Source organism: Triticum aestivum, chromosome 4D, assembly GCF_018294505.1.
Source record: "Triticum aestivum cultivar Chinese Spring chromosome 4D, IWGSC CS RefSeq v2.1, whole genome shotgun sequence".
Lineage (NCBI taxonomy): Eukaryota > Viridiplantae > Streptophyta > Magnoliopsida > Poales > Poaceae > Triticum > Triticum aestivum.
This window is the reverse complement of record NC_057805.1, coordinates 390222677-390242973: the sequence shown is the minus strand read 5'-3', so window position 1 is coordinate 390242973 and position 20297 is coordinate 390222677. Positions and strand designations below refer to the sequence as shown.

General features: G+C 48.5%; 2 protein-coding genes across 2 annotated transcripts; one reads left to right on the top strand and one right to left on the bottom strand.

Moving 5' to 3' along the window:
* The first annotated feature begins 11438 nt into the window (after nt 1-11438).
* On the top strand, nt 11439-15046 carry LOC123098113 (protein TITANIA). Its single transcript, XM_044520002.1, has 2 exons — nt 11439-13210; nt 14067-15046. The coding sequence occupies exons 1-2, from the start codon at nt 11572-11574 to the stop codon at nt 14810-14812; spliced, it is 2385 nt and encodes a 794-aa protein (XP_044375937.1). The 5' UTR covers nt 11439-11571; the 3' UTR covers nt 14813-15046.
* A 450-nt stretch (nt 15047-15496) lies between these two features.
* On the bottom strand, nt 15497-18349 carry LOC123098114 (zinc finger protein 7). The gene is made up of 2 exons (XM_044520004.1): nt 18113-18349; nt 15497-16538 (listed from the first exon to the last, which is right to left on the bottom strand). Exon 2 carries the CDS (start codon nt 16468-16470, stop codon nt 15748-15750), a length of 723 nt encoding a protein of 240 aa, XP_044375939.1. The 5' UTR covers nt 16471-16538; nt 18113-18349; the 3' UTR covers nt 15497-15747.
* Nucleotides 18350-20297: the final 1948 nt, after the last annotated feature.

Sequence of the window (20297 nt, the reverse complement as noted above, 5' to 3'; positions counted from 1 at the left end):
CGCTGGTTAGGTACACATCAATAACATGTATATCACATATACCTTTGGTATTGCCGGCTTTCTTATCCGCTAAGTACTTGGGACAGTTCCGCTTCCAGTGACCGTTTCCCTTGCAATAAAAGCACTCAGTCTCAGGCTTGGGTCCATGCTTTGGCTTCTTCCCGGCAACTGGCTTACCGGGCGCGGCAACTCCCTTGCCGTCCTTCTTGAAGTTCTTCTTACCCTTGCCTTTCTTGAACTTAGTGGTTTTATTCACCATCAACACTTGATGTTCCTTATTGATCTCCACCTCCGCTGATTTCAGCACTGAATATACCTCAGGAATGGTCTTTTCCATCCCCTGCATATTGAAGTTCATCACAAAGCTCTTGTAGCTAGGTGGGAGCGACTGAAGGATTCTGTCAACGACCGCATCATCTGGGAGATTAACTCCCAACTGAGATAAGCGGTTGTGCAACCCAGACATTTTGAGTATGTGCTCGCTGACAGAACTATTGTCCTCCATCTTACAACTGTAGAACTTGTCGGAGACTTCATATCTCTCGACCCGGGCATGAGCTTGGAAAACCATTTTCAGCTCTTGGAACATCTCATATGCTCCGTGCTTCTCAAAACGCTTTTGAAGCCCTGGTTCTAAGCTGTAAAGCATGCCGCACTGAACCAGGGAGTAATCATCACGACTGCCAGGCGTTCATAACGTCTTGAGTTGCTGGGAAAACAGTGCATCACCTAGCGGTGCTTCAAGGACATATGCTTTCTTGGCAGCTATGAGGGTAATCCTCAGGTTACGGACCCAGTCCGTGTAGTTGCTACCATCGTCTTTCAGCTTGGTTTTCTCTAGGAACGCGTTGAAGTTGAGGGCAACATTAGCGTGGGCCATTTGATCTACAAGACATATTGCAAAGTTTTAGACTATGTTCATGATAATTAAGTTCATCTAATCAAATTATTTAATGAACTCCCACTCAGATAGACATCCCTCTAGTCATCTAAGTGATACATGATCCGAGTCAACTAGGCCGTGTCCGATCATCACGTGAGATGGACTAGTCATCATCGGTGAACATCTTCATGTTGATCGTATCTTCTATACGACTCATGTTCGACCTTTCGGTCTTCCGTGTTCCGAGGCCATGTCTGTACATGCTAGGCTCGTCAAGTCAACCTAAGTGTATTGCGTGTGTAAATTTGGCTTACACCCGTTGTATGCGAACGTTAGAACCTATCACACCCGATCATCACGTGGTGCTTCGGAACAACGGACCTTAGCAACGGTGCACAGTTAGGGGAACACAATTCTTGATATTTTAATGAGGGATCATCTTATTTATGCTACCGTCGTTCTAAGCAAATAAGATGTAAAAACATGATAAACATCACATGCAATCAAATAGTGACATGATATGGCCAATATCATTTTGCTCCTTTTGATCTCCATCTTCGGGGCGCCATGATCATCATCGTCACCGGCATGACACCATGATCTCCATCATCGTGTCTTCATGAAGTTGTCTCATCAACTATTACTTCCACTACTATGGCTAACGGTTTAGCAATAAAGTAAAGTAATTACATGACGTTTATGTTGACACACAGGTCATAAATAAATTAAGACAACTCCTATGGCTCCTGCCGGTTGTCATACTCATCGACATGCAAGTCGTGATTCCTATTACAAGAACATGATCAATCTCATACATCACATATATCATTCATCACATCCTTTTGGCCATATCACATCACACGGCATATGCTGCAAAAACAAGTTAGACGTCCTCTAATTGTTGTTGCAAATTTTTACGTGGCTGCTATAGGTTTCTTAGCAAGAACGTTTCTTACCAACGCCAAAACCACAACGTGATATGCCAATTTCTATTTACCCTTCATAAGGACCCTTTTCATCGAATCCGATCCGACTAAAGTGGGAGAGACAGACACCCGCTAGCCACCTTATGCAACTAGTGCATGTCAGTCGGTGGAACTTGTCTCACGTAAGTGTACGTGTAAGGTCGGTCCGGGCCGCTTCATCCCACGATGCCGCCGAATCAAGATAAGACTAGTAACGGCAAGTAAATTGACAAAATCGACGCCCACAACAACTTGTGTTCTACTCGTGCATAGAAACTACGCATAGACCTAGATCGTTGCAGAAATTAAAAAATTTCTACGCATCACCAAGATCAATCTATGGAGAGACTAGCAACGAGAGAGAGGGGAGTGCATCTCCATACCCTTGAAGATCGTGATGCGGAAGCGTTACAAGAACGCGGATGAAGGAGTCATACTCGTAGCGATTCAAATCGCGGTTGATTCCGATCTAAGCGCCGAACGACGGCGCCTCCGCGTTCAACAAACATACAACCCGGGGACATCTCCTCCTTCTTGATCCAGGAAGGGGGGAGGAGAAGTTGAGGGAGAGCTCCGGCAGCACGACGGCGTGGTGGCGGTGGAGCTCGTGGTTCTCCGGCAGAGCTTCGCTAAGCGCTACGAAGGAGGAGAAGGTGTAGGAAGGGGGAGGGCTGCGCCAGGAGAAGGGGGTCGGTTGCCCTCCCACCCCCCCACCCCCCGCCCCCCACTATTTATAGGGGGAAGGGCAGAGGGGGCCGGCCCCCTAGATCCATCTAGAGGGGGGCGGGGGCCCCCTAGGGTTTCCACCTAAGGGGGGCGGCGGCCCCCTTAGGGTTTCCAACTAGGGGGGCGCCTGCCCCCGGGGGGGCAGCGGCCCCCTAGGGTTTCCAACCCTCGGCGCCTTGGGCCCTTGGGGGGCGCACCAGCCCACTAAGGGGCTAGTTCCCACCCAACTACAGCCCATTAGGTCCTTCGGGGCAGGTGGACCCTCCCGGTGGACCCCGGAACCCCTTCGGTGGTCCCGGTACAATACCGATAAACCCCGAAACCTTTCCGGTGACTGAAACTGGACTTCCCATATATAAATCTTCACCTCCGGAACTCCTCGTGACGTCCGGGATCTCATCCGGGACTCCGAACAACTTTCGGTAACCACATACAATTCCCATTACAACTCTAGCGTCACTGAACCTTAAGTGTGTAGACCCTACGGGTTCGGGAACTATCCAGACATGACCGCTCCGGCCAATAACCAACAGCGGGATCTGGATACCCATGTTGGCTCCCACAGGTTCCACGATGATCTCATCGGATGAACCACGATGTCAAGGATTCAATCAATCCCGTATACGATTCCCTTTATCTACCGGTATAGCACTTGCCCGAGATTCGATCGTCGGTATACCGATACCTTGTTCAATCTCGTTACGGCAAGTCTCTTTACTCGTTTCGTAACACATCATCCCGTGACCAACCCCTTAGTCACATTGAGCTTATTACGATGATGTCTTACCGAGTGGGCCCAGAGATACCTCTCCGTCATACGGAGTGACAAATCCCTGTCTCGATTCGTGCCAACCCAACAGATACTTTCGGGGATACCCCTAGTGTACCTTTATAGCCACCCAGTTACGTTGTGACGTTTGGCACACCCAAAGTACCCTTACGGTATCCGGGAGTTGCACAATCTCATGGTCTAAGGAAAAGATACTTGACATTAGAAAAGCTTTAGCAGACGAACTACACGATCTTGTGCTATGCTTAGGATTGGGTCTTGTCCATCACATCATTATCCTAATGATGTGATCCCGTTATCAATGACATCCTATGTCCATGGTTAGGAAACCGTAACCATCTATTGATCAACGAGCTAGTCAACTAGAGGCTCACTAGGGACATGTTGTGGTCTATGTATTCACACATGTATTACGATTTCCGGATGACACAATTATAGCATGAACAATAGACAATTATCATGAACAAGGAAATATAATAATAACCATTTTATTATTGCCTCTAGGGCATATTTCCAACACCAAGGATCGGCATGGGCTCAGGGGAGGCGCCCTGGCCTTATTGGGCCAGGCGCACACTAGTCCCTCAAGGCCCATGCAGTTGGGAAAGGTGGAAAGTCCACTTTTGTATGGAAGGGAAGGAGGAGGACTAGGATTCCACCTCCTTCCCCCTTGGTTGTGCCCTAGGGTTTGGAGGGGTTGTTCCCCACGCCCCTCCACCTATATATAGAGGGGAGGGGGTGCCCCAAGAGGATACACCAAGCCCTTGGCGCCCTTTCTCTCCCGTTACTCCATAGTTCTACCACCTCGTCCCAACGACGCTTAGCGAAGCGTTGTCGGTGCTCCACCACCATCATCACCACCACGTTGTCATGTTGGTTGTGATCTCATCTACTTCTCCTCTCCCACTTGCTGGATCAAGAAGGAGGAGACGCCATCAAGCCGCACGTGTGCTAAACTCGGAGGTGCTGTCCGTTTGGCACTAGATCGGTTGGATCGTGATCGGGTCGCGAAGAGTATGACTACATCAACCGCGTTATATACGCTTCCGCTTAGCGATCTACAAGGGTATGTAGATGCACTCCCCCTCTCGTAGCTATGAATCTCCATGGATAGATCTTGCGTGTGTGTAGATTTTTTTTTCATGCAACGTTCCCCATCGGGAATCGGTTGGGTTCAGTTAGCAGCGAAATAATCGCTCTGTTTCAGTTAGCAGCGAAGGGGTCGATTGGCTTCAGTATGCAGTGGGATCGATTGCTCGTGTTCAGTAGTAGCTAGCTAGTTCGATCGCTCGGGTTCAGTTAGCGAACGCTTCGCTCGGGTTCAGTTAGCGGACGCTTCGCTCGGGTTCAATTAGTGAACGCCTCACACACACGCGCGTACGAGAAAAACACGCAAACTACACTGCATCACGCTAGGCCGTGACCACCCACCGTAATTGGGAGCTCCCTGAAATTTTCCTCGCCCTCACTTCTACCACAATTTTTGAAGTCATGGACGGCCCAAAGAATGTCATACAGGTGCGTCTCCGGCCCGCCCAGGACGAAAAGCCCATTTTTTGTCATAGAAGTAGGAGCCCACCACATCTATGATCATACGTGTTTTTGTCACAATTATCGTCATAGAAGTGTCATAACCATGATAGAAAATGTTTTCATTCGAGCCATAATGTCACGGATGTGTCTTTTTTTTGTCGTGTACTCTACCGCCAAGGGCTACGACGGTAGGAAAAAGTTTAGATCATGATGTTTTTTGAACTGGGGCCATATCGTGCTAAGCTTCGTGGAAAGGGTCAAAACAGTGATTTCAGTCGGCAATGGGCGTGCCTTGAATCAAATGCTCCACTGCTCATTCAGTACAACAATAACAGGATGAGCAGAAAATATACTTTCTTTTTTAGGAAGATGGTGGATAGGAGAGATGGGTGGAGATTGAGAAAGAAGATGAACATGAGAATGTCAGATCATGTAGTCAGTGAGAGAAATGTGCGATCCCAACCGAGATTGCCCTTCCTAACATGTATAGGGGCGGTTTAGGGTTACGTTTAACTGGGATCAGTGGTATAGTGTAACGATTTCAGGGATTTGGATGTGTGGGTTTATTTGGGTCGCGCTCTACAACCTCTTGGTTGAAAATGGACTTCACCATCCATATTTTGTTTCTGCGGAAACCAAGTATTTGAAATACTTCCATAGGAAAGTTTCTCCAAATTTCCCCAAATAACTGTCATAATCTTGTATTGGCCTGATCTTCTATCCTGCCAAGTTTCACTTGGTTTTTATCAATATTTCTGTGCCTTCTTCATTGAGTTCTTTTCTACCCAAAGCTCCAAAGATCAAAGTTTCCCATTCTGCTTCCTTTTTTCTTTCTTCATGACACCTTTTTTCTATTAGCTACGCCCCGTTTGTCTGTGCTATGTCTACCATGGTGGGAGAAAAAGATGTAAGAAAATAAAAAATGAAATGGGAAATGCTTGTTGAATAGAAAACTTTAGTCCACTGAATAGCTTTTAGAAAATCATTTATTTTCAGTAAAAAAATATTCAGAGATTTAAAAATGTTCAAGAATTAAAAAATGTTTGCAAATTAGAAAAAATGTATTGAGTATTCAAAAGTATTCATGAATTGGAAAATGATAAAAAGGTATAAAAATCGCCAATTAGGAAAAAAATATTTCCATAATGAAATAATTTCATGCATTTGAAAAATAGCCATGGATTAGAAATATGTTCTTGAATTTACAACCACTCACATATTTAAAAATACTCGCGGGGTTAGAATATCTGTTAATTTTTAAAAAGGCCATGAATTTAAAAATGTTCAGGGAAGGAAAAACATGAATATGAATTGTAAAATGTTCAGGAATTAAAAAAATGTCTCACAATTTAAATAATGTTTGTGAATTCAAAAAATATCAAAAAGTGAAAATTGGTCGTGACTTTGAAAAATGTTCACAAAATGAAAAAAAAATCACTGACAAAGAATTTTCATGAATTTCCATATTAAAAATGTTTGATAATTTGCAAGTGTTCTTTATAATTTAAAAATTGTTACGACACCAGCTCTCACCAACCATTCAATCTAAAGCTACTCCATGATCAACTTTGTCAACCGCTCAACTTCCTAAACAGACTAGCCTACTGACTTTTTGTTAGTTTTCCAAAAAGTTCGTGGAATAAAACAATAACCATTTTCATAGAAATAATTAATTAAAAAATATAATATAAAAAAGTCACAAATGTCAAAAAGACCACAAATTTAAAACACGTTCAAGAAATTTAGAAATGTCCATGAATTGGAAAAAAAATCACGAATTTAAAAACTATTTGTGAATTTAAAAAAGTTCATGAATTCAAAATATTTTTATGCATTAAATAATATTCATGAATTAAAAAAATTCATGCGTTGGAATGTTTTTCATGAATCGAACAAAGGTTCACGAATTTGAAAAATATTCATGAATTAAAATATTTTTATGAATTCAAATTAGTTCCCAAATTTAAAAAAGTCATTAAATTAAAATATATTCATGTATTCAAAACATATTCATTAATACCAAAGAAATTCATGAATTCATAAAAATTTAACAATTTATATAAATGTTCACGGATTTAAGATACATCCATGAATTTAGAAAACGTTCATGCATTCGATAAATGTTGACAGATTCCCAAAAATAGCAAAATTATTAAAACTCCACACATGCATATAAAGTTTTTTATTGAATTTTAAAAATATCAACATCTTAGAAAATGATTTTTAATTTAGAAAGGAGTTCACGAATGCAATAAAGTTCATTAATTGGAAAAAATTTCATGAGGTTAAAAAGTTCCAAAAATTTAAAAGTTGACGAATTTGAAAAAAATAGTGGAATAATTTTTTTCGTATATTTATAAGAAGTTCATGTATTCATTTTTTACGAATCTGAAAAATGTTTACAGTTTTATAAAATGTCACCAGCTTAGAAAATGCTCTTCAATTTTAAAGAGTTCACGAATTCAATAAAGTTCATGAATTAAATAAATATTCAGAAATTCAAAAGTTATTTGTAAATACAGAAAGAGGTACCAATGTTATTTATTCACATGAATTAAAAATGTATGCGGATTTAAAAATGTTAACAAGTTTAAATTGTTTTTCACGAATTCAAAATGTTTGTGCACTTGGAAAACAATCGTGATACAAGAAATGTTCACAAATTTGAGAAAACGTTCATAATTTATGAAATATTCAGAAAATATAAAAATATAGAGAAGAAAATGTAAAACCCGAAAAGAAAATGAAACTGGGAGAAAACCGGTGAACAAAAAGATAAATAAAATTCCGGACTGGCCCATTGCAGCCTGAGTTGGTTGAACAGCCTGAGTTGGTTGAACGGTCTCTTTCTGATTCAGCCCATATATAACGGGGTTTTACTTTTAGCCCATCTGCTGAAACTGTAACCCCTCAAAAAAAAAATCTGCTGAAATTGTAAGTGGAGGAGCCTGTGTCGATCGATGATACTGCCTGAACTCAGTGCGCTCTTTGCTTTGCTTATGGGCGAGTGGACTACGCTATCCCTGAGCTTTACAGAAAAAGCAGTGGAGTTGCCTAAAAAGAAACAGTGGAGTAGAGTGCGGAGATGCGGAGCCAAATTGCGGAATCGAGAGAGACATACACATACTGCCGCAGAAAGTACAGATTGGGATTCCGTTTCTTTCAGAAGAATGCTTGAGAGTTTCATGCCTTCCGGTGTACGCACGTGTATCATCCATTCATCCATCCTTCCAAACGAGTATAAACAAAGAAAACCAAAGCGAATAAGCAACGCTAGTTAATGGACAACAGAGACGATGACCGACCGTTGCTCGCGCCGTGGGATACTGCCTACTGCCTCGGCTTTATTAAACCCCCTCTTATTTTGTGCTAAAATTTAATCTATAAATTTAACTAAGAAAATGCAAACTATATTATCGGAAAGCTCTTTTAAATACAATTCAAAAAGTATAAATTTTATATCATATATTTTATATTTTAGTAGTCTATAGATGGTCAAAGTCTGGCTCAAAATATGAAGGGGCCCAATAAATCTGCACGGAAGTATTAATATTCAGACTGTTAGAGCATCTCTAGCAGACCCCGTATAACGCCGGCCCATAAAACGCGTTTACAGTTCACGGAAAAAGGGCTTTGCGGGCCGGCGCGGGTGAGGGCAGAGTCAGACCCGCAAAACGGACCCGTAAAAAAGATATAAGATATCCTTTTTTACGGGTCGGCTACGCGGGGTCTATTCGGGCGCCGCCACGTCGACCCGCAAACCGAAAACCCCCAATAAGCGAATTTGACAACGATTCCGACAAATGAGTTCAAATTCAAACAATAAAACATAATTCACGTGCAAATAAAATCATAGTTTTGTAGGACAAACGCAAAAGAACTTCAAGCAAAAACGACGACCTCATCCGTCATCATCTTGGTCGCTCTTGGAGGTGCATTGCGAACTTGTTCCAAACGCAAAACTTGGGACGTGAAAACGAACTCACATAGTCGGATTCCACGATTCCACTTGGAGGTGCATTGCGAACTTGTCCAAGCAAGCTGCCCAACGGCTATAAATCGGCTTGATCACGTCCCAACGACCTTGGAGTGACCGGAAGGTCCGTGGTGTCCTATTGGGATGCTTGGCCATCATGCGGAAGTATTGATCTTCGATTCTTTGCCAATATCTCTTGGAGGTTTGAGACGTACTCGTGCAAGCATCAAGAGACACCGCACTCTAAGCCTTGATCAAGATTTGATCTTCCAAGATCATATAGTTCTTCGATCTCACGATTTTTTTTGCTTGCGCTTGCTCATACGCCCCTCATCTACCTCCTTCGCTTCATCTTCACCACCGTGGTCATCCACGCCATCCTTCATTTCACTGTAATTGAAATCAGCGAACGGGGCTTGATCGATGTCGACGGCGTTGGTGTCCAACAAGTTCACGAACTTGGCAGTGGCATTGTTCGAACCACCGCTACATTGAGTGACATCAAGTCACGAGCTATCACAATGGCGAAAAGCGAAGCGAGAACAAGGGATCAAAGATGCATACCTTTCGGCCATTTCATCGAACACCTCGCCTGCGGTGGAAGCAATGCCGTTGAACAGCATCGTCGGGGAACATCTCGCCGGGGCGGAGGGAGTGGACGAAGGCGCCGGCCTTTTCATAGGAACCTTCTTCCGCTTCACGCCCGAAACCTTGCTCACCTTCTCCGCCGGCGCCCGGGCAGATCGTGCGGCGGCGGCGGCGGCGGCGGCGCCCGGCGCGTGTGCCTTTCCGGCGGGGTCAACCGGATTGCCGCCCTGCACGACAACGTTGCCCTGCCGCTTGTGGGCAGGCGCGTTGGTGCCTTGGGCGACCGCGGGGGCGACATGGCCGGCGACGAGATCCGCCGGAGGGGTTTGCGCGTGCGCGACCTCCACAGTGACGGGGGACGGTTGGGAGGCTTCCATGGCGGCGAAGAATGGTGGGGAAGATGGACCGGAGCGCGCGGTGACGGGGCAATGGCGGCCGAGGAGCGGGAACGGCCGCGCGGAAATTTCCCTCGCGCCAAATCTCGCTGCGGATAGGAGGCGAGCTCGGGTCGGCCTCCCACCCCGTGAATCTAAAGGTTAAGGGTGAACTTTTGCCGCGCCACGCAAAAACTTTTACGGATCGGACGCATTTGCGGGGCCTGGTCAGGCAGAATTTTCCGTGTCGATCTGTATTTTAGCGGTTATTTTGCGAGTCGCGGCGTTATACAGGTTTAGACAATCTCGGCATGAAGCTCGGTCGACAGAACCCCCAGACGAGGCTGGGCTGACTGCCACGGGCCTGCGGCGTAGGGGACGGGGATGCAGCACAGCTTGATTTGAACGCGTAGGATCGACAGAGAAAATGGTGTATAAAAAAACAGATGTCCGGCCGGTCAACGGGTGGCAACCGGCGAGGATTCATAAAACAGCCTATGTTTTTCGACGTAATTTATCACCTGAGTTAGCTGGGCGGCTGGCGGCGTGGGGGTTGACATAGAAACCAAGCACACCCTGTTAGCCCAATTGACAATTGAATGCCGTTTGGAATTCGTCTGACCAAGCAGTGGGCATGTGCCATCTCAAGTTCTCAACCACTGCATTTCATTTCTCGTCGTGCAAGTCTTTAAGATCATTTTTCAGATCAAATGCAGACCAGTTCAGGCTGGATGGCATTATATATGAGGGACCGTATCGACATGGAAGCAATGGGGCATTATGGTAGAGATCAAGTTATTGGCATTGCGTCGTTGCCGCACTTAACAATGGACGGATGGATAGACAGCTAGCTAGGCCGTCGCACTGACTGGCGTGAGATAAGCTAAGAAATTCTCCCACCGAGGGTGCTCCACCTCCACTGCTGATTGCTGCCGCGTCGGCAGTCCACCGAGACCAAACGGCCCACACTTTCTTTCTACCCGCTCGCACCGAGCCGGTTTTTTTTCTTCTTGCGAACGGAAATGAGCCGATGGTTGCTTTGCCCTGCACGTGAGTGGAGATGGTCCGATCGTCTTTCCGAGAGAAACACGGGATCGATCGATCGTTCGTCGTCGCTGTCCGAAATCACATGATGCAGTTTGACCCCCTCTTGTCGCCTGCGTGCCAAACGGGTTTGCATCTCACGACTGACGTGCCGCTTTTTTTACGCGACTGCATCTACTCCCCCACTTTCACGCACGAGCAATGACGGCGGTAGTGAAGACAGTTCGTAAATATCTCCGCGTTTCAAATAGTCAGAGAGAGACAGTGCGACTTGTGCTGGCGCAACCGTCCGTTTTCTCACATGGGAAGACGGGCAAACGGCCAAAAGCTTCACGCGTCCGTAGCTCCGGCAAGGCGACGCTGCTTTGAACGTCACGGGCGCCAGCCAGCCACCGGGAGCGCAAGGAAGCTCCTCTGCTGCGACGAGACATTCATTCCCCCCTTCCACTAGCCCCCAGTCTTCTCATCTCATCATCTCACGGGAGAGAGAGAAAAGAAAAAGTAAACAAGGCCTCGGGACAGACCAAAAGCAACAGGTTAAAAAATAGTTGCGCTCACAGTTTCCTCCCACCCCCCGCCGTCCCGTCCTTCCGCCCCATTTCCGCGTCTCGGCGTGCGGAAGTCAACCCCAACCCACCCCCGTCCGAGCGCCCCGCAGCAGCCCGCAGGAAATCGCCGCGAATCCGGCGGCCATGTTCGGCGACTCCGACGGATCCAAGGACCCCGGCGCCGCGCCGCCGCCCGCCGACCAGCCCTTCCCCAACCGCGAGCTCACCCTCAGCAGCTACCTCTGCGACAAGCCCACCCTCGCATCCGCCGCCGCCGCCGAGGCCGCTGCTTCCGCGGCCGCAGCGGCAGCGGCGCCGGGGCCCTCCTCCCCTCCCAACCCCAACCCCGCCGCCGACGCCGCGGCCGACGCCGCCAACGCCAAGCTCTGCGTCGAGCGCGACTTCCTCCATCTCTCCGCGCCCAAGCGCGGCGATCCCCCCGGGGACGATTCCTCCGTGGTCGGCGGGAAGAAGCCCCGCCTCGACTCCCTCCAGCTCTCGCTCTCCCTCCCGTCCGACGGGCCCGGGCAGGGGCAGGCGCAGGCGCAGCAGCAGCAGCACCTCCCGTCGGTCCCCGCCGCCGATGGAGATCTCCGGGCAGCGTCGGCCGGCGCCGCCGCCGCGCCGCCCCCCAGGCGGACCTACAGCGCCACCACGGGCCGCACCCGGAGCATCAACTCCGACGACATGTCCTACTCCTACTCCATGTTCTCGCACAACCCCAGCTGCTCCCTCACGCACAACTCCACCGACATCTACGCCGCCGGGGAGGGCACCAACGGCTCCGTGCACAGCAGATTCAATTTCCGCCCCATGGGGGACGGCAGCGTCGCCTTCGCCACGCCGCCGATGAAGGAGGGCACCTCCGCCTTCTTCCCCACTGAGCTCCCCGCCAAGATGGCGGCGGCCAGCGCGGGTGGCAGCTTTGACGGCGGCCGCGGCGGGCATACGTCGCGGCCTGATAGGATCCTGCGGGACATCGTGTCGGACTCTGTGTCGGCCATGGCGCATGTGCTGCAGGAGTTCCCCAGCGAGTCTCTGGAGGTGCTGCGGGCGGCGGTGCGGAGCATGGTTGATGCTCCGGAGAAGAGGGACGAGCTGGCCAGCCTGCAGCGGAGGCTGGAGCGCAGGTCGGACCTGACGGCCGAGGCACTGGCGCGGGCCAACAGGACGCAGTTGGAGATCCTGGTGGCCATCAAGACTGGTTCGGCCGCGTTTGTCACCGGCAAGGGCCGCGTACCAAGCAGCGAGCTCGTGGAGATGTTCCTCATGACACGGTGCCGCAACCTCAACTGCAAGAGCATGCTGCCTGTGGACGATTGCGAGTGTAAGATTTGCTCCAGCAACAAAGGGTTCTGTGGCGCATGTATGTGCCCGGTGTGCCACAAGTTTGACTGTGCTGCAAATACCTGCAGCTGGGTCGGTTGTGACGTTTGCGGCCATTGGTGCCATGCTGCGTGCGGTCTGGAGAGGAACTTGATCAGACCAGGCCCGACACTCAAGGGGCCGATAGGGACGACTGAGATGCAGTTCCAGTGTCTTGGTTGCAGCCATTCTTCTGAGATGTTTGGATTTGTTAAGGAGGTGTTCAATTGCTGCGCAGAGAACTGGAATGCTGAGACGCTGATGAAAGAGCTAGATGTTGTCAGGAAGATATTTGCTGCTAGTGATGATTTTGAGGGAAAGGGGCTTCATGCCAAGGCTGAAGAGGTCCTCAGCATGCTTTCAAAGAAAGTTATCTCCCTGCCGGATGCATTGAACAACATGCTGCAATTCTTCAAATGTGAGATCTCTTTACTTTACATTCTAATAAAGCACCATGTTACAAACTTGAGTTCTCTAAATGAATTATTACTTGCTTTATTATTTGTTTTAGCATGATCATGTCGCATCTGCATACACTTTCCATGTGGGTCCCCCCTTTAAACTGCTGGGAAATACGATCATTATGTATATTTTGTGCTACACACCATCTCTGTCAGTCATGTTAGGTATTCACAGTTTCTTCTGTTTGACCCATATTCGGGGAATCCATTTGCTGTGACACTACAACTATGGCATTGCTCAGTCATGTTTAGGTGTTCACAATTTGTTTCCGGTTGTCACATATTTGGGAATCCTTTTGTTGTGCGGCACTACAACTCACCACTTTGCCATAAGGATGTATGCATGGCCACATCATCGGTACATTTGTAGATATGCACAATGAACTTCCAGTCATATAGCACTGCAATAAGGGCAAAGCTGGATAGTGTTTTGGCTGAGTGACTTTGATTCAATTGAGTTCGAAAGGAAAAAAAATGATTATAGCATTAAGCCAATGGCTCTAAATGAACGAGTTAACCTTGAATGTCTTTTTTTTGCCAACAGTAGCTTTCTTGAACTCTGTTGGAAAACATATTGCTCCTACTGAACCATGAACAGTTAAGGGTTCCAAAATGTGATGTTGGGCATGATGTAAGAATCAAAATGCATATTCTGTTGAGACTAAATCTATTATAATACTCCCACCTCTCCAAATACAACGAAAATCTGGTGTCATTATATATGTTCTTTTAGAGCAATGGAAAATAATTCCGACATAGTTTTATAGAATTTCTCAGGCACCACAGCTCTAATTAATCTTTATGTTTTCACAGATGGCGTTACCGACTGCTCTGTCACTGGCAGCAAGTCCAAAGGCATATTGGCAGCAAATCAGGCGAGCCAATCTACGATTCCCCTTCTATCTCCGGCCATCAGTCCACCCAAATCCTTCAATTTCAATGCCAGCACCTCCATTCTCGACTCACAGATTGATGCGCTCAAGACCAGCCCAAAGTCCCTCTCTATTGAACCCTGTTTTGGCTCCAGCTCAAACCCATTGGCTATTGAACCCCGTTTTGGCGCCAGCCCGAAGCCGCTGTCCGTCGATTCCCGTTTCGGCGCCAGCCCGAAGCCGCTGTCCGTCGATTCCCGTTTCGGTGCCAGCCCAAAGCCGCTGTCCATTGATTCCCATTTCGGCGCCAGCCCGAAGCCGCTCTCTATCGAGCCCCATTTCAGCACCACCTCAAAGGACGACGAAGCCTCCACCCTCGAGACCGTCGTCAAGTGCAAGGAAGCCGAAGCAAAACTGTTCCAGAAGCTGGCTGACGATGCCCGGAAGGAGGTGGAGAACTACCGGCAGATGGTCCGCAACAGAATCCAGAGCATGGAGGAGGAGTACGCGTCGAAGGTGGCGAAGCTGTGCTTCCAGGAGGCAGAGGAGAAGAGGAGGAAGAAGATGGAGGAGCTCAAGACGCTGGAGAACTCGCACTACGACTACCACAAGATGAAGCTGCGGATGCAGACCGAGATCCAGGGCCTGCTCGAGCGGATGGAGGCCACAAAGAAGATGTGGGTGTAGAGAGGAAACCCGGTAAAAAAACAAAAAATCACCGCCTGCTGCTCCTGAATGCCTGGAGATGCGTTGCTGTTGTTGTCCATTAGAGTGGAATGGTTTCTAAACCAAAGCTGTTGTGTTCCATCTGTAATTTGCTCTTTTTTACTACCCGTTGTTAACCGTTGTTATAAGCGGAGGAGGCCTAACCTTGCGCCGGCGGATATAACTTGACAGCATTTTCAGTTCGTTGCTTGCTCATTGCCTGATGGTGTGCAGAGTGCAGTCGTTGGGTCATGACCTGTGCATTTCGCCCCATGCCATGTTATGCTATGCTATAATTGGCATCGTCGTCATGGGAATATTTCAACTTCCCAGCTTGTCATTTTCTCCTCTCTTTTTCGATGTTTTTTCACTGTTGGTGTGCGCGTTGTGATCCCGCGTGGATTTTCTTGTTCGGTTGTTGGCCCTGATCCTGGCCACAGCTACAGGCTGCAACTCCTGTTAGCACATCATGGTCCGACAGCAGCAGCGATGGCCTCGACCCCGACCCGTCGCTCACCGTTGTACTACTCCGGCTCCGCCGCCGAGAGCGACGGCGCGGGAGGCGTGTCGACGCCGCACTGGCCGGGACGGGAAGTCTCACACGACAACATTATTAGCAAGGAAAAGGGAAAAAACATTCTGGAGTTCATGGACACAGCAACATGATTGATTGATCACATGAATCTTTAATATACCGCGGGAAGTTGTAGGGTACACGCTACTACCAATACCACAGAAGAGCACCAAAACTGTACAGAAATACTTCCACGAGCGTACGTACGTACGTACCCACGCACGCATGAAACAAATACGGGTCGTCTACCACCATGATCTGTTGATCGGCGTCGGGAGCCTGACGAGTTGCACCAACCTAGTACGTAGTATAAGCGCAGCGATGGACGGCGTACGGATGGCGGCTAGAGTCTAAGCGTCAGGTCGGGCTCCTCGTCGGCTTGCACCACGACGCTGCCGCTGCCGCTGCTGCTGCCGAAGTTGGGGCCTGAGTGGAGGAGGGGGAGCACGCCGGCGCCCGGTGGCGGTGGCCTGAAGCTGCCGGGCCACCCGAAGCTGACCTCCTCGTCGCCGCCCACGAGGAACGGCATCGGGCCCAGCAGCGCCCGCGCGCGCGCCGGCGCTGCCAGGACCGCGGCGTCCTGCTGCTGGTGCTGCTGCCGCTCCGCCTGCGCCGCCGCGCCCTGGAGCGCCGACGCGTGCGCCTGGATGCCGATGGGGTACAGCCCGGGGGAGCCGTAGAGCGGGAGGGAGGCCACGTCGGCGTAGCCGTAGGGGTAGGCCTCCAGCCGGTGCACCGCGCGCCGGGCCAGCGTGCGCTCCCGCCGGTGCGCGTTCTGGTGCCCGCCCAGCGCCTGCGAGCTGAAGAACTTCCTCTGGCAGTAGTTGCAGGTGAACACCCGCGTCGGCTCGCGCGCGGCCTGCCCGCCGCCGTTGTTGCTGTCGGTGGTGCTCGACTCGGCGGTCGTGGTGGCGGCGGCGGCGGCCGCGGTGACGGTGAGCGACAGGTCGAGGGCGAGCTTGGGGCCGGAGGAGGTGTTGGACGCCTCGTTGTTGTTGGACGCCGCCTGGCTGCTGATCTCGGACACCTGATCCTCACACGCTTCTTGGACGCTGCTGCTCTTCATCTCTGAACAATCTCTCTCTGTCTGTTTTCTTTCGTTGCGCTTTGTTTGCTCCTTTATCTATCTCTCACCTGCATGCGTCCAGAGAACAAGCCAAGTCATGTAAGCAAGTGCATGTGTTCTTCTGTACTTGGTGAGATGATTTGATGCACAAACTGAAAAGGATCGCTTGTTTCTAGTCTCAGCTGCACTCATTGACTCACTCACCACAGTTGTACAAGGATAAAATAGCATGTGTTGCTCTTGTCAGTGTGATGATCATGGCAAACTGAATCTTACAAATGGGAGTGCTTGCAATCAGATAGCCCTGTGGATAAGCACTATGGAGTCTGAATTGACACACCTTTTGTTCTCCGAAATTGCTTCCGGCTTACGTGATTCCGAAGACGACAGTTCATTATGCTGTCGATTTAGGAATCTAAGCAAGTTCAGATTTATCCAGATGACTAAAGGGCTGCTAGAGGAGCAGAAGCAGAATTTTTCAAGCTTCATGTGTGCTCAATAACTGAATGTGTCTGAATGTGGAGTGCAGGCAGATCAAGACAAGTATCCGATCCATTGCTAAGCCTGGATATGCTACGTCTGATGCCAAATCAGAGGACAAACAGATGAAAAGCGTGGCCTCTTTTCTGCTCCGGGAATCTCTAAAACGGAACCTTATCTGAAAGGAAAGGGTCCAGGAATAGCACATTCAGTTGTTGTCATGAAAAGATGGAAGCCCTGGTGTTCCCATCCAAATCCCTGTGGTGTTTCTGGAGATCTGATGAGAGCACGAATATAAATGCTGGACAGCTACGCCGAATTCACCGACAGAGAATGCTTTTTTGTTTTGTCAAAGAGGCCCAAGAAACAAGACTTCCCTGGTGGTGTTTTGATGTGCCTGCTACAAGTGATCTGATACCAGTGTTTCTGAAGACCACTAGGTTGGACTTGTTTTTGTCCATGCCATTGCAGATATCACCAGATCACCACTACCAGACTGCATTACAAATAAGCTGAACAACATCAACCCTATAGGTTCGAATTATGCATCATGGTACTACTCGATGGCAACTGGAGTAATAATAATACTAAGAATTAATTTGGGAAAGGTAGTGTCATGCACTAGAGCTTGGTGGATACTATCTTATTTAGGAGATATATAAATTATTGAGGCACTTGGACCAGGAGATTTGCCAATTTTGGCAAGACACATGAAGCAAAAAAAAAACATAATTATTCAGAGAAGAGACTGCCAAATCCCATCAACTCTTGTATGTATAAAGAACAAAACCCTGATGGAGCGACGTGCTACCAACCGGCAGAACAGGAGTGGGCATGGACTGGAGCGCACACGAACTAGATTCATACTACCGCAATATATTTGTAACCAAAAAAAAAAAAAACCCATGCTTGAGTTGAATGAACCATGAAAGCAAAATTACTTGAAAGATCTTGGCTAGCCCTTGATCTTGACTAGACCGAATTGTGCTGAACTCCCTTGAGCAGCCGAACAAGACATGCGTGCACAAAGAATTACTCTACTCAGAACCGAGAAGGCAAGAATGGATGAACTAAAAAAACGCCGGAATCAAGAAGAAAAAGAAGGGAGGAAAAGCAGTAAAGATTCATGCGCTTCTGCAAGGAGAAGAACCGAATTAATTACCTCGAACACACCCCTCCTTGCGTCTCCGATCAGCCCCACACCACTCGCGAAGAAGATTTGAAGAAGGAACCCGTAAGTCAGGCCATGGCTCCCCGCCTCCAAGACCTAGCGCCGCCTGCGCGCACCGAAGGGGGGAGGAGGAAGGGAGAGAGGCGAAGTGAGGAGGAAGGAGGGGAGGGAGGGCAGGCAGGAAGGTGGTGTGTTCAGTTAAAGTGGTGGCAGCCCCACTCGGACTCCCACCGTGTCTGTGGTGTTTAATTGTGGAGGAATGCAGAGGGGTTTGGTAAATTACTGGTAGGGCGGGGATGAGATGAGACGCGATGGGATGCGAGACAGACGGACAGTGGTCAGAGCTCGGAAGTGGTACAAGAAAAGGATGCATCTGATAGGATACAACAGCATAAAACGCAAGGATGAGATGAGATGAGACGAGATGAGACTGGGCATACACACTTCTGGCTTTCCTTTCTACTTTCCTTTGTACCATGACCATCAATAGCCACTAGCGTCTAGCGCCACCACCATCCGAGAAAAGCAGAGGGAAAGCGCCCCACATTTGCTAGACAATTCAGGCTGGGGCTGCTATGCTCCTGCTCTGCTCGCTCCTTCCTGGTCTAGCTAAGGCTAAGCTAGCACTTGTGACTTGTTTACTCCTAGGGTTAAGTGTGCTCCATCTACCCATCCAGTAGTAAGTAGTACATGATAATTACTATATATTGTTGTTGGACAAAAAAACTGAAGCAAAATAGTACAGTCTCTGTAAATAAAAAAATTGAAAAGAGGAGTTGAAAAAGATGATGATGCGCGTGAGGTGTGTGTGCAAGGTGAGTATGAACTGGTTGCAGGGGACCAGAGGGTGGCATGATACTTTAGTCAGTCAGGGATGAGTCAGTCAGGATTGTGCCCTTTTTCCGTTGCGCATTGCACTGCACTGCATTGCTCTCTTGTTGTTGCGCAACATGACATGCCGATGCGATGCCTGCCTCCGAGTTTATTACTGGCACTTGCTCGCCTTGTGTACTTGCTTGGGTTTGTTTGGGTGGTGGCCGCTGTACTCTACTGGGCCTTTTTTATTTATTTTATTACTTGTGTCATCGATGCTGTGGCCAATGGTATGGTCATGGGGTCATGAGCAGTGCGTGAGTTATTTCCCTTGTCAGAAAGCAGTTTGAGTGTGGCTTTTGCGTTCCCTCTGCGCCTGCGCCTGCGTACTGCACAACATGCCTGCCTGCAAGTTAACTCTGCTCCTCCCACTGCCTCTGTCCTTTGCCCTGCTGTTCTCTGATGGATCCCATGCACTGCCACTGCCACTGCCATTCCATCTCCTCCCGATGGTTGCAAGGGGGACAGCCCTGTGAAAGCGCCTCCTCCTCCTCCTCTGATGCCATCCCCATCCTTGTGACAAGACTTGTTTCTATGCAACTAGTACTACTACAATGTGAGATCTTTTTCTTTTTTGCAACTTTTCTTGTGGAGAAATGCAAAGTAAGTGAAGCGAGAGATCTGAGGTTTATCTCGGCAACAAGTGCGTGCCATTGTATACAGCAGCATTGCAGTGACACCACATGATGCCCAACTCAATCAGTTGCCCCCGCCAAAAAAAAAAAAAAAAAAAGACCGCCCACTTTATCTCTTCTTTTGTTGGGAAAAAAACGGTCACAAGTGATGAGTTGAGCAAGCAGGACCACCTCTCCTCTTTCTTTTGAGGAGTCTCTCCCCCGGCTGCCCCATATATGTATGTGTATGCTGTGGTGTTGGCCACGATGACCTCATTCCGTTTGGTCACCGCATACACACGACATCGAAATGCTCCACCAGCTCACACAACAGCATGGAAAAGGGATCAAAAGCGTGCCATGGCCATCCCCCCACGTGATTGACAAAAGCGCCGGACTGGTGACAAAAGAGATCAAAAGGCGGCCACCGCAACCTTTTTCCTTTCATGTTTGAACAGGATGATGGATCATGGATGCCCTTTTGTTTCAACCGGAGATAGACTCTACTAAACAGACGGGTAAAAAGAAGAGAATGTTGTTTGTAGACCAAAAAAACGCAGAAAGATTAAGTGTGGATCGGCCAGAAAGAATAAGTGTGGATCGGCTAAAGTGATTGGGCTATAGCTACGGTTCATATATCTCACAATTGATTCAAGATCGGTACAAAAATGACCGCTAATGTTTCACAT